A 15245-nucleotide genomic window follows, 5' to 3' on the forward strand; every position below is an offset into this window, starting at 1 on the left:
TTCCCAGGGGTCATCTTATCGACCAAGTGGTCCTAGGATGTCGCGAGAGGGCTCATTCTAACGGAAAGGAAAAGTTCTAGTGCCCTTTTTAAGTGACCAAAAAATTGGAGGGCAAATAGGCCCCCTCCCATGCTCATTTTTTTCCAAAAGTCAACAGATTAAAATTTTAAGATAGCCATTTTGTTCAGCATAGTCGAAAACCATAATAACTATGTCTTTGGGAATGACTTACTCCCCCACAATCCCTGAGGGAGGGGCTGCAAGTTACAAACTTTGACCAGTGTTTACATATAGTAATGGTTATTGGGAAGTGTACAGACGTTTTCATGGGGATTTTTTGGTTTGGGGGGTGGGGTTGATGGGAGAGGGCTTTGTGGGAGGATCTTTCCTTTGAGGAATATGTCACGGGGGAAGAAAAATTCAATGAAAAGGGCGCAGGATTTTCTAGCATTACTATAAAAAAAACAGTGAAAAAATAAACATGAAAACGTTTTTTCAAATGAAAGTAAGGAATAGCATTGAAATTTAAAACGAACAGAGATTATTACGCATATGAGGGGTTCTAAAAATACTTTAGAATAAAGAGCGAGGTATTTAGGAGGAGATGGATACCTCGCTCTTGATGCTAAAATATTTTTAGTGATTTCAACTATTTATTCTACGGCCTTTTTGATTCAGGGGTCATTCTTAAAGAATTGGGACAAAACTTACGATTTAGTGTAAAGAGCGAGGTATTAACGAGGGTACAAACCCCCTCGTACACATAATAAAAATATAAGAATATAAAAGTTTGTTACGTAAGTTAATTCTTAAGTTACGTATATTTTTTACTAATAAAAACGTTCGTTGAATATTAAAAGTTCTAGTAGCCTTTTTAAGTAACCGAAAAATTGGAGGACAGCAAGGCCTCCTTCCCCACCCCTTATTTCTCAAAATCGTCTGATCAAAACTAAGAGAAAGCCATTTAGCCAAAAAAAATTAATATACTAATTTCATTTCAATAATTTATGTGCGGAGAGCCAAAATCAAACATGCATTAATTCAAAAACGTTCAGAAATTAAATAAAAAAAACTAGTTTTTTAACTGAAAGTAAGGAGCGACATTAAAACTTAAAACGAACAGAAATTACTCCGTATATGAAATGGGTTGTCCCCTCCGCAGTCCCACGCTCTTTACGCTAAAGTTTTTCATTGTTTTAAAAAGTAGAATTGTGGCAAAGAGTCAAACTTTAGCGTAAAGAGCGTGGGACTGCGGAGGGGACAACCCATTTCATATACGGAGTAATTTCTGTTCGTTTTAAGTTTTAATGTCGCTCCTTACTTTCAGTTAAAAAACTAGTTTTTTTTATTTAATAAAAAAAAGAGACAATTTTGAGAGAAGCAATCCGCTGTAAGCTAAAAAAATGTAAAAGGGCATATTGGTAACAAAAAGGCAATTTTGGTGAAACAATCCCTTCTAAGCCCGTTAGAATAACAAAATAATTCCCTTATTACTAAATTGTTATTACATAATCCTTACCTTATGATATTAACCTTACTCATTTAATTGCGCTGTGATAGCTCTTTGAATATTAACTTTATTTTGTTGGTTAAAATGGGTTTCATAGTTCGCTTTTTATTCCCTTTCATTTTCATTTTTTTCCTTTGAAAACTTTTTCCATAAAAGTTTTTTGCCATCATTGTAAAAAAATGAATAAAATGCCGGACTGTGGAGGAAAACAATTATTTTTAACCTGGTTTGGAAAGCATTTTAAACTTGATTCCATTTAGTTGGTTAAAATTGGTTTCACAATTCCGTTGCTTTCCTTTATTTTAAAGAATGTTTTTAAAAAAATTTCAAAATGCTTTTAAAATATTTATAGAAAAAATTTTCTGCTGCAAAATTTTCTGCAGCAAAAAAAATTAATTAGACAATTTTAGCAAGAAAACAATGAGAAGTCTTTTTAATAATTTAGCCAAAAAATCGCTAAAACTACGATTAAGTTGAATTTAATAAATTAAATTACTATATACTATTAACAGAGCCCCTTTTATTTGATGTGAAAGTGCTTCCAAATTTGACTGTATTTAATCGAGTTTCAAATAGTTTCCAAGGCTCCCTTTCCTATTCTTTTCTCAACACGCCTAGCTATAATCTGTTTACAGCAAAACATTTTTCACCGTACTTTCAAGAAATGGCGTGCTATGTATACAGGGTGAAAAGGCTTTAATACGAAAATTTAACAAGAAATTACTGAGAAAATATTGTATTGATTGAGAAAAAACCCACGAAACTTGGATTAAACTAAATAATTAATTAAACTCTTCTGTATTATTAATAAGACTTCTTTCAACTTTACTGTAAAAGCCCTTTGAAATTGAACTACATTCGATGGGCTTTAAATGGTTTTGACGCTCCCTTTTAATTCCTTTATTTTCAAAATACCTAGCTTTTGAAGCGTTTAAAGCAAATAGTTTCCACCATCGAGTTAAAAAAAATATGGATGGGCTATGCGTACACGGCAGTAAAATTTACGAAACGGTTTTGCGGAGCGTATGACCAAGACTATCCTTATTTATTTTGAAATTTTTGCAAAACACGAATAACCAGCAGGAATTGTATGATACTACACCTGTCAAGTGATTAGCTTTCAAATTATTTTAAATAAAATGAATACCGATTTAGTATCTTGGACTGTCCTTTTACGTCGGATTTTTTATTCAGTTATCCTGTCACCGCTGCATGAAGAGGGTCTTCTTTTATTTCAATCATTGTTTTTAACGGTTCCTTTTTATTTATTTTAGTGCTTGTCTGTATGGTCTATTTTTCCATTTCTGCACAGAGGACGGTTGAGTAGAGGTGCCAGTGTGGTCTTAGAAATTATTTATAGCCGATAATTTATTAGGACTAAAGTTAAATTACCTTCTGGTGGGCTTAGTTGAACATTAAACATCATGACCATTGGTGCACAAATTATCATCGAGCCAAAGAAAGCCATTAATATGGCAACTTTGGCTCTTTGTGTGCTGTTTAATAGAGCTTGGTTTGTTGGCTGTGAGATTGTGAGACATCTCCAAACTGCTAAAGTGACGGTTAGCCAAATGGAGATTGTATGCAGAACCTAAAAATAATCTGATTGTAATTTTGTTTTTCTGAGAATGACTTTCAAGCAAAAACTATTTTGTCTTTTTTTGTTATATTCTATTTACAGGAGCTGGAATTATTTATCTAGTTGTGATGACTTGTCTAGAATTGTAGAGAAATGCTCATTGCCTTGCTGAAAAATTATACTAAATCACGTGATAAATCACTTTTCATCATAAAACGCCAGCGAGCAGGTCATCAGAAGCTCTGAAGGTTATACAATCATTCCACCCTAATTCATCCTCATATTCTCAACCCTTTTCCTATGAAAGTCAATTTTCTATTGTGTGCTGATGAATTATAATCCTTTGCTAACAAATAAAATGCCACCAAACAATTTACTGTCCAGGATCCACAGAATCGGTTATTGGAAGTCCTGAAGTGTCTGAGGCTCATCAAAATTTCCGATAAGGAACACACAAATAACAGCTCTTGTTTGTATTATTAGGTTACAACTATGGAATACTTTTAAAAGGAAAGACCCTAATTAAATGGGACAACTGGAGAAGAATGGCATTCCGAAAAACGAAAAGAATAAAAAAATAATGAAGATAAATTGTCGGGCCAGAAACAAAACAATAATCCACATCCTTTTCTTAAATATAAGCTAGAAAGGGAGAAATAATTGCTATCAGATTTTTGCCCATTGAGCCACATTTCCCCTGCATCAGTTCAACAGGAGTTTATGTTTCAACATATAAATTTCAAAGAAGAAGCTAAAAACGCGCTTCGGTTTTTTTTACTTTTATTGACAAAAAGTGTTTTGTACAAAGAGCGTAATTAGAAGTCGATCAGATGTGTCGTGACCAACTGTTTTGTATATCATAAGGGCTGTAAAAATCATTTTAGTATCAACCCGCTTCTTTCGCGAGTGAGCAAAGGGAACCTGGCGTATTTCGAAAACGTAAATTGTGTGTACAGATACCATATTTTTTAATTTTTTTTATTTTATTTTCTTCATATACAAAACCAAAACACATATTTTACAAAATGCTGCCGCACTAAGAAAAAACATACGAACTGGATGAGATCGCGTTGAGTTTAAGAAAGTAGGCTACTAATATCAATTGGAGAAAAATGTAACATAGCATATTTGGTTACTTTGGCCGATTTGTAGAGTACATATTCACTTCAGAAGACACAAGAAGCCATTATTTTTTCAGCCACACAAATTTTTAGTTATTCATTATCAAAGACTACTAAACACAATTTTCTGTTTTGTCTGCAAAAAGCAATCTGTGGCATCCATCTATGTATGCTACATAGACAAATGCATTATCTTTAAAAACCGTCCTCATCTTTTTAAAGTCCTACTTTTCTCGCAAAAAAATCGCAACGTTTTTGAATCCCTTAGCATTATAATCTATCCTTTTATTTTGGATACGAATCTGCCCAGAAATGAAATTGATCGAATATTTGCTGCCGGTCTAGTACTTACCACAAGAATTGCCAAATCTCAAGTGAATAGATTCATTACCTGAATTAATACTCGATAATAAACAAAAAGTAATTGCAATAGGCTAGCAAGTGAAGAGTCATCAGGTCCTGGCAAGTGAGAAAAAAAAGAAAAAAAAACTGGCAAGTGGGAACAAATTGCAGTTGTAGCTGATTCGGGAATGGTAACTATTATCTTGATTAGTCTTAACAGTAAAATATTATCCTAAAAAATGACGTCGGATCGAAACAAAATCTTCATCATCGGAATCGCCATGGCCGAATACCGTTACAAAAGAAAACATAGAATTTAAAGGTTCCCTGGCTTGAACAACAAGGAAAATCACTTTTTTGCTCGTTTAGTACTGATGAGTCCCATCCACCTTATCCACTGCTAGCGGGGTGTTTAATAAGAATCATGGCAATCTGCCAAGTAGCAAATAAACTGATATAAATTGCAATTTTTGTCTGCCGCGTGAGCCTTAGGAAACCTTCCTAGTGGCATGGAAGGAAAATCAAAAGGAGCTCACCAGAACACATGCTGTGTATAATATTTTACAAATTACTTTTCTTCTTTTTTGAGCTCCATTTTTAAAGGGATTACTATGTACCAGTACTTTTTTTTATGTTAGGGTTCACTTACTCTAAAAAAGATAAAGCTTTAACTTTCAATCTGTTCAGAAAAAAAGAACCACGAATAGAGACAATAAGACCAACACTGGATTAGTTGACCCTCTTTGGGGTTTTTTCTGGGGGACCAATATTTTTTTCGCTATTTTTTTCTTGTGCATTAGAGTCATTTAGGCTCAAGAACCTATAGATTTAGGTTTTGAGCTGATCAATGAAAGAAGGTCCTTTTCAAGCTCATTTTTGCGCGAAAGTTGCTCCCAAACATTTTTTTTTACTTGAGACTCCTCTTGGCTAGTGAACTTGCGAATACAAGTTTCAAACGGTTTAGGAAAGACATGTTTTCTAACCCCATTACCAAATCCCCTAACGCTCATTCCCTAAAAGCAAAACTATGGGATTCATTCACTAAGGAAGCTATCCTTGAAAGTTTCAAGCCGTAGAGAAAGTAGTTAGGTTCGTGTTTGACCCCCTATTTAATGGATTTAATTTTTTCTTCATTTATTTTCTGTGTATTAGGTTTCCCATGGCTTAAGGACTAAGCGATATAAGTTTCAAGGCGACCGGAAAGAAATTTTGGCCCTTTTGGGGTCCTGTTTTACTTTTTTTTGGTGAGGAGAGGTTTCAATAAAAAAAACTGAAAAGGGTGGGAGAAGGGGCGAAAAATCCTAAGTAAGGAAAATTCCCTCTCGTCCCAAACGGACACCTCTTGATGGATACAAGCCGACTGCTTAACGCTGACCATAGTGCTCATTTTTTATTTCAAACTGCTTATATAATTTCAAATGAAATACCAATATTTTATATGAAACCAAGATTGTTTCAATCTTGTTAAAACATAGAGCAATAGAAAGACTGTCAACCTCACTGGACTGACTCCGTACAAAACCGACCCAAGTCTCGACTTTGCGCAAAAACGAGCAAAGACCTTACTGGATTTAAAAGTAAGCTAAACCGTCACTTAATTTTCTTCAACTGCGACGATTTTGGTATCGCGGGACAAATTTTTTACAATGTCACGTAGGTAGGGTGACTTTTAAGAGACGTTTTAAGGCACTTATTGATCATTAAATATTTTTGTTTATAATAATTTGCTTTTTGCTTAAAGCTCAAACCCGACCAGATTCATCAGATTCACATTGTTGCAGAATAACCTAAAACAGTCCATGATGAAAAGGTGTTCATACAGAAGAAAAGGCGCCCAATCCGTTTTGTTTCATGAAAAGGGCTTTTAGTGTGGGGAAATTCCCCACACAGGATACACGTACAACAGAAAATTATGGAAAGGAGGCCGTCAGGAACGCATAATATTAAATACCTAACCATCTCTGTTAACTATTTAATTAAAATATACCTGCATAGTATTTTATTTCGCTCAGGCTAAGCTGATTATTTCCGAGTGGACACAGAAAACCGTTTTTGTTACAAATTAAATTAAAAAAAAAACAAGTTTTTTAAATGAAAGTAAGGAGTGACATTAAAACTTAAAACGAACAGAAATTACTCCGTATATGAAAGGGGCTTTTCCTTCTCAACGCCCCGCTCTTTACGCTAAAGTTTGACTCTTTCTCTTAACTCTAAATTTTAAAACAGTAAAAAACTTTAGCGTAAAGAGCGGGGCGTTGAGAAGGAAAAGCCCCTTTCATATACGGAGTAATTTCTGTTCGTTTTAAGTTTTAATGTCGCTCCTTACTTTCATTTAAAAAACTTGTTTTTTTTTATTTAATTTCTGAACGTTTTTGAATCAATGCATGTTTTGATTTTGGCTCTCCGCAGAGGAATAATTAAAACGAAATTTGTATATTTTTTTTTTGGCTAAATGGCTTTCTCATAATTTTGATCGAATGATTTTGAGAAAAAAAGAGCGGGAGAGGAAGCCTAGTTGCCTTCCAATTTTCGGTTAATTAAAAAGGCAACTAGAACTTTTAATTTTTTACGAATCTTTTTATAAGTAAAAAATATACGTAACTTATCAAATTAGCTTACGTAAAGAACTTTTGTATTCTCATGTTTTTATTACATATATGAGGGGGTTCGCCCCCTCGTCAGTACCTCGCTCTTTACACTAAAGCTTAAATTTTATCCCAATTAATTAAGAATGACCCCTGAATCACAAAAGCCGCAGAATAAATAGTTGAAATTACTAAAAATTCTTTAGCGTAAAGAGCGAGGTATTAGGAGGAGGTGAGCCCCTCATATGGGTAAGAATTTCTGTTCGTTTTAAGTGTTAATGCTGCTGCTTACTTCCAGCTAAAAAAAAAACTTTTTCATATTTATTTTTTCATTGTTTTTTTTTTAAGTAATGCTAGTAAATCCTGCACACCCTTCATGGAAATTTTCTTCCCCCAAGACAAATTACTCGATGGTAAGTTCCCCCAATATATCCTCCTCTTCTCGACCCCTGCCTCCAACCAAAAAATCCTCCTTAAAACGCCTGTACACTTCCCAATACCCATTACTATATGTAAGCACTAGTCAAAGTTTGTAACTTGTAGCCCCTCCGACGGGGACTGTGGGGGAGAAAGTCGTCCCCAAAGACATAGTTATAAGGTTTTTCGACTACAGTGAATAAAATGGCTATCTCAGAATTTTGATCCGTTGACTTTGGGAAAATAATTAGCGTGGGAGGGGGCCTAGGTGCCCTCCAATTTTTTGGTCACTTAAAAAGGGCACTAGAACTTTTCATTTCCGTTAGAATGAGCCCTCTCGCAACATTCTAGGACAACTGGTTCGATACGATCATCCCTGGGAAAAAAACAAAAAAAAAAAACAACAAAAAAACAAACATAACAAATAAACACGCATCCGTGATCTGCCTTCTGGCAAAAAATATAAAATTCCACATTTTTGTAGATAGGAGCTTGAAACTTCTACAGTAGGGTTTTCCCATACGCTGAATCTGATGGTGTGATTTTCGTTAAGATTCTATGACTTTTAGGGGTGTTTTCCCCTATTTTCTAAAATAACGCAAATTTTCTCAGGCTCGTAACTTTTTTATGGGTAAAACTAAAACTTATATATTTAAAATCAGCATTAAAGTGCGATTCTTTTGATGTAGCTATTGGTACCAAAATTCCATTTTTTAGAGTTTTGGTTACTATTGAGCCGGGTCGCTCCTTACTACAGTTTGTTACCACGAACTGTTTGATCAAGAATAAAATATGGTCGCTATAACACGCAAGTACCTATATCGGAATATGGTAAGATTGAATAGTATATCTCGATCTATTGGAGCCTATTCTCTTATAGTCGCTCGTTTTTCGGCTACAACTAATTTGGTTCCGAGGAACGAATTTGAGACTTATGCCAATTCGGCAAGATGATATTTTAGACACGTATTAAGATACTTTTGATTCTTTAATTCTTGGTTTGGAAAAAATTCTAGTTTATGGCCTTTGAACTAAGGGAATAAAACTCTCAGAAATGCATCCAGAGCATTAAAAATCTCCTGGGAAAGTATCTTGAAAAATCTACCCCCATTCTTCTTAATCCTAAGGGCGCTGACTTTTGATGACCTTCTACAATCTTTGTGTTATGAAAGTAAAACCTTGCGAAATAGATTCTCTGCCCAAGTGCGGTACAAGAAAAATGATTTGAGCCTTATACCTTTGTTCAATCCAAATTCATAGGTTTTTAGAACTCTAAATCCATTTGTTAAATAGAGGGGAAAAACCTTGGTATGGCTTAAAATTCTAATGAAACAATAAGAAATTGCATTTGAAAATCTAGAGCTGATGAAAAAGGGACAAACCTCAAACATTTTAATTATAATTTAGACAGGTGATCTTTCATATAGGCAATTTTCTAAGCCCTGGAATTAAGATAAGGGTAGACTTCGTAGCTTAGTAATACCTTTCCAGGGTATGTTTAAAGCCTGGATTCATTCCTGAAAATTTCATTCACCTAACTAAACTGCTTCTCAAGATAGTAAGAAGCCCCTAAACTAGAATTTTACTCTTTTTTTTACCAAAGTTTTCTTTCTGCTAATCTTCTAACAACAGAGAAACAGAAATAATACTTATAGAAAATCTTGTGACCCAAAAACTTTTCGTTGTTCTAACTGGCTTCAAAATTCTACACAGAAGAACGAATCAGGTGGAGCTTAACTTTTTGCTCTTCTTACTGGTTAAATTTTCCTTAAAAGCATTAATCAGATTTTCAAAAGGCAGTGCTATTTGTCGCCCTAGAAATTAAGGAATAGTACCACTAACTTACAAAAATTACGTCACAGACTTAAACCAGTGAAATTGACGCACAATTTTATAGCGGAATTGCAGGTAGTTAATGTCTCCCTGCTAGCACTCAATCAGGTTCATTGACTTTGCTCTATGTGATGGTTTTTGGATTTTGCCATTAAGACGTCAAGTTCAATTCCTTTCAATCCCTGTTGTGTGTCACATTTAATCTCTAATTTGGAACAGACAAAAAAGAAATGATACGAGACCTGAACAAACAAAGCAAGGTCGTAGCCAGGAAATTTTGCCAGAGGCACAAATTTCCAGGAGGGGCAGTTTTCTGACGAATCGGTGTGATAGTAATGAATTGAAGTTTCAGTAGATTAAAATACCTTCATTATAATTAAAATAGGTTTTGAATACATCCTTGAACAAAAGTAGGTAGCGGTATATAGAAAGGGCAAAGTCTCAAAGAAAAGATGATATTATTTTGTCTTTTTCAGGGGTGTGCCATTACCGCGCTCCTCCTCCAATGTTGACGTCCGTGTAGCGAAGGAATTCATAGATTTAGGAATTTGGTCTGGTGTTCTGATTTAAAAAATAGTTTCAACGATTTAATTTTGAATTTGTTTCTTTATTTTAGTCTCAACAAATTACATCTACATTGTTCCTTTAAGTATTTTTTTTTGTACAAAACAGGGTATCTGAGTAAAAAAAGAAAAAAAAAATCAAAGAAATAAAAACAAAACGTTTGTAAGTATTTGCTTTAAAACATTCAATTTAAAACGAATATACAAATATTTTTAGAGAAATTTAATTTTTAAATTAATAAATTCTTATTTCTAATGATGCTGCCATTTAATTTAAAATCAAATACATTTTTAGAGAATGATTTAAAAGCTAATCAGCAGTGCAAAAGTGCTTTAACGCCACAACAAGAATAAGCCATAATAGAAGCCGATATTATTTCTACTTAGAGACCTAATGGTCCTTATAGCGGACACTAATTCAGGAATGATAACAATTATTTCTGTGAATCTTAATGGCAAAATTATGTTGCAAAACGAACTAAATTATAACTAGAAACCTCACAAAGTGGCGTCGGATTGGGTCTAAATTGCACCATTGGAACCACCATAGCCGAAAACTCAGTATACTGAAATAAATTCCCCCATTTTGAGCAACAAGGAAAGTCACTTTTTCACATGGGATGTGGTAATGTCTCCTTTTTTTCTTATTCTTTCTAAGTCACCGCTAGTGAGGTGTTGAAGCACCATGGAGAGGTGTTTAAGGGATCATTTGAAAAGAAATTCCTATATATAAAGCCTATTGTAGGTTCAAAACATAATATCCAAAACAAACTGCACTTTTTGACTAAACCGAATCTTCATATACTAGACGATGTAACATAATTACATATTTTGCTAAGACAATATAATAAACATATCCTTTGAAAAAATACTTCTCTGGGTATTTTTCAAAAGTACCATTTTTAACAAGAATCATTTTATTGGAAATCAAAAGCTCTAGTAGCCTTTTTAAGAGTCAAAAGTGATCTGAGGGCAATTTTTTTCCCAAAATGTATCCGATCAAAATTCTCGAGATAATCTTTTAATTCAAATAGTCTAAAGGGAAAATAACTGTGCTTCCTGGTTTGAAAAAAAACCCCTATACCCCCCAGGACAAGGGCCGTAGGCTATGCAAGTTGTCCATTTGTAGTTGTCCATATAAGATTTTTTGTGGAAGGGGTGGTCGTATGAAATCAGGAGCGGGCTCATTGGATTGGAAATTGAAAGTTGTGTGTCTTTTTTCAGGAGTCCTTGGACTCCTTGAAGACTCCTTTTTTCAGACTCCTTTTTTCAGGAGTAATTGGAGGACAACCAGCCACCTCCCAACGTCCTTTTCCACAAGTGTATTCGAACAAGTTTTTGAGGCAGCCATTTTTTCCAAAGTAGTTCAAAGGCCAAATAACTATAATTCTGGAGTCAAACCCTTCCCCCCCCCTCCAGCGCCAGGGGCAAGGGTTGTAATCTATGCAAGTTACCTACTGTTAACCTAAGGTTTTATGGAAGGGGTAGTCGTATAAACTTTGATTGGAAATCGAAAGTTTTACCACCCATGTTAAGATTAAAAAGTAATCAAAGGATAGCCAGTCCTCTAACCACGCCCTTTTTTCTTCAAAATGCATCAGATTAAAGTTTTGAGATAGCCATTTTGGCTAAAATAGTTCAAAGGTGAAATAACTATACCTTTGAGGTTGTTTTATGGAAGGGGTAGTCGTATAAACTTTGATTGGAAATCGAAAGTTTTACCGCACATGTTAAGATTAAAAAGTAATCAAAGGATAGCCAGTCCTCCAACCACGCCCTTTTTTCTTCAAAATGCATCAGATTAAAGTTTTGAGATAGCCATTTTGGCTAAAATAGTTCAAAGGTGAAATAACTATACCTTTGAGGTTGTTTTATGGAAGGGGTAGTCGTATAAACTTTGATTGGAAATCGAAAGTTTTACCGCCCATGTTAAGATTAAAAAGTAATCAAAGGATAGCCAGTCCTCTAACCACGCCCTTTTTTCTTCAAAATGCATCAGATTAAAGTTTTGAGATGGCCATTTTGGCTAAAATAGTTCAAAGGTGAAATAACCATACCTTTGAGGTTGTTTTATGGAAGGGGTAGTCGCATAAACTTTGATTGGAAATCGAAAGTCTTACCGCCCATGTTAAGATTAAAAAGTAATCAAAGGATAGCCAGTCCTCCAACCACGCCCTTTTTTCTTCAAATACATCAGATTAAAGTTTTGAGATAGCCATTTTGGCTAAAATAGTTCAAAGGTGAAATAACTATACCTTTGAGGTTGACACACATATCCCCCCGTCTGGGCAAGGGCTGTAAGTTATGCAAGTTGCCCTTTGCTAACATATAAGGTTTTTAATTGGAAAAAAGGGCATGTTTGACCTTGTGTCTCCAAAAAAACCTAGGGTTTTAAGGTGAAATTTTAAGGAAAATCCTGAGAGGGATGCCGAACACAATTAAAATACTCTATGTGCTTCTTCGTTATGAAAAGGGAACATCAGCAATATCTAATGAACGACCGGGGGTATTAAGTTGAAAGTCTCAAATTGTGTTGAGAAGATGTTAAAGAAACTTTAGGTCCCGCTCCTTACTCTTTTTAGGTGCTCCCTCTTCAGGACTGATCGAAATTTCAAAATTGCCATTTTTTTAACTAGTCAAAAGGTCTAACAGCTATACTTCCAGGGATGCCATCCCCCCATAGCCCCAAGGTAAGGATTGAGAATTATGCAATTTACCCACTGTTTACCTGCAAATTTTATCATTAGGGAAATGCCTCTCACTCTCTCGGACTATATGTCTTGGCTTTTTCTACAATTAGCCATGGCTTGATGCCCTCAACTACTTGATTTAAATTCAAATTTTAATTTTTGATATTGGGTTTATCCGAAAAGGCTAATGGCATTAAGGTGAAACTCTGCAGAATACTGAGGGGTGTGTTACACTAAATCAAAAGACATTATCTGTATCCATTATCAAACAGTTCGTGGTAACGAACTGTAGTAAGGAGCGACCCGGCTCAATAGTAAACGAAACTCTAAAAAACGGAATTTTGATGCTAAAAGATACTTCAAAAGAATCGAATTTTCACGCTGATTCTAAATATATAAGTTTCAATTAATTTAGTCTTTGTCATCAAAAGTTACGAGCCTGAGAAAAATTGCCTTATTTTGGAAAATAGGGGAAAACATCCCCTAAAAGTCATAGAATCTTAACGAAAATCACACATCGCATTCGGCGTATCAGAGAACCCTATAGAAAAAATTTCAAGCTCCTATCTAACAAAATGTGGAATTTCGTATTTTCGCCAGAAGACAAATCACGGGTGCGTGTTAATTTGTTTGTTTGTTTTTTTTTGTTTTTTTTTTTCTTTTCCCCAGGGGTCATCGTATCGACCAAGTGGTCCTAGAGTGTTGCAAGACGGCTCATTCTTACGGAAATGAAAAGTTCTATTGCCCTTTTTAAGTGAACAAAAAAATCGGAGGGCCCCTAGGCCCCCTCCTACCCTTGTTTTTTTCCAAAGTAGTTGGATCAAAATTCTGAGATATCCATTTTATTCAGAATAGTCGAAAACCCTTATAACTATGTCTTTGGGGACGACTTACTCCCCCACAGTCCCCGTGGGAGGGACTGCAAGTTGCAAATTTTGACCAGTGTTTGCATATATAAATGGTTATTGGGAAATGTAGAGACGTTTTCTGGGGGATTTTTTGGTTGGGAGGGGGAAGTTGAGAAGAGGGGGCTATGTGGGGGAAATTTTCCATGGAGGAATCGGTCATGGGGGAAGAAGATTTCCATAAAGGGGGCGCAGCATTTTCTAGTATTATTTAAAAAAACAATGAGAAAATAAACATGAAAAAGTTTTTTTCAACTGGAAGTATGGAGTAGCATTAAAACTTAAAACGAACAGAAAATATTACGCATATAAGGGGTTCACCTCCTCCTAATACCTCACTCTTTACGCTAAAGGATTTTTAGTAATTTCAACTATTTATTCTACGGCCTTTGTGATTCAGGGGACAAATTTAAGCTTTAATGCAAAGAGTTATTGACGAGGTATTGACGAGTGGGCGAACCTTCTCATATACGTAATAAAAACATACGAACATAGAAGTTTGTTACGTAAGCTAATTCGTAAGTTACGTATATCTTTTACTAATGAAAACGTTCGTAAAAACTAAAACTTCTAGTTGCCTTTTTAAGTACCCAAAAAATTGGAGAGCAACTGGGCCTCCTTCCCCTCCTTTTTTCGCAAAATCATTCGATCAAAACTATGGGAAAGCTATTTAGCCAAATAAATAAATATACAAATTTCGCTTCAATTATTCATCTGCGGAGAGCCGAAATCAAAACATGGATTAACTAAAAACCTTCAGAACTTAAATAAAAAAAAAACAAGTTTTTTTAACTTAAAGTAAGGAGCGACATTAAAACTTAAAACGAACAGAAATTACCCCGTATATGAAAGGGGCTGCTCCTTCTTCAACGCCCTGCTTTTTACGCTAAAGTTTTTACTGTTTTCAAAAAGTAGAGTTGAGAGAAAGAGTCAAACTTTAGCGTAAAGAGCAGGGCGTTGAAGAAGGAGCAGCCCCTTTCATATACGGGGTAATTTCTGTTCGTTTTAAGTTTTAATGTCGCTCCTTACTTTCAGTTAAAAAAACTTGTTTTTTTTTATTTAATACATATAGTAATGGTTATTGGGAAGTGTATAGACGTTTTCAGGGAGATTTTTTTGGTTTTGGGGGTGGGGTTGATGGGAGGGGGCTATGTGGGAGGATCTTTCCTTGGAGGAATATGTCGTGGGGGAAGAAAAATTCAATGAAAAGGGCGCGGGATTTTCTAGCATTACTATAAAAAAACAATGAAAAAATAAACATGAAAACATTTTTCCAATTGAAAGTAAGGAATAGCATTTAAATTTAAAATGAACAGAGATTATTACGCATATGAGGGGTTCTAAAAATACTTTAGCATAAAGAGCGACGTATTTAGGAGGAGATAAATACCTCGCTCTTTATGCTAAAGTATTTTTAGTAATTTCAACTATTTATTCTACGGCCTTTTTGATTCAGGGGTGATTCTTAAAGAATTGGGACAAAACTGACGATTTAGTGTAAAGAGCGAGGTATTAACGAGGGTACAAACCCCTCGTGCACATAATAAAAATATAAGAATATAAAATTTTGTTACGTAAGTTAATTCTTAAGTTACGCATATTTTTTACTAATAAAAACATTCGTTAAAAATTAAAAGTCCTAGTAGCCTTTTTAAGTAACCGAAAAATTGGAGGGCAGCTAGGCATCCTTCCTCACCCCT

At 34.9% G+C, this 15245-nt stretch overlaps 1 protein-coding gene across 2 annotated transcripts in view; it reads right to left on the minus strand.

The window, feature by feature from the left end:
• Nucleotides 1–15245, minus strand: part of LOC136028368 (G-protein coupled receptor dmsr-1-like) — a 97021-nt gene that overhangs the window by 41343 nt on the left and 40433 nt on the right. For both annotated transcript variants that reach the window (XM_065706160.1, XM_065706159.1), the window contains exon 4: nt 2903–3101. In XM_065706160.1, coding sequence (XP_065562232.1) covers nt 2903–3101 — 199 coding nt within the window. The remainder of the gene's footprint in view (nt 1–2902; nt 3102–15245) is intronic.

The sequence above is a fragment of the Artemia franciscana genome, chromosome 6, assembly GCF_032884065.1.
Source record: "Artemia franciscana chromosome 6, ASM3288406v1, whole genome shotgun sequence".
Lineage (NCBI taxonomy): Eukaryota > Metazoa > Arthropoda > Branchiopoda > Anostraca > Artemiidae > Artemia > Artemia franciscana.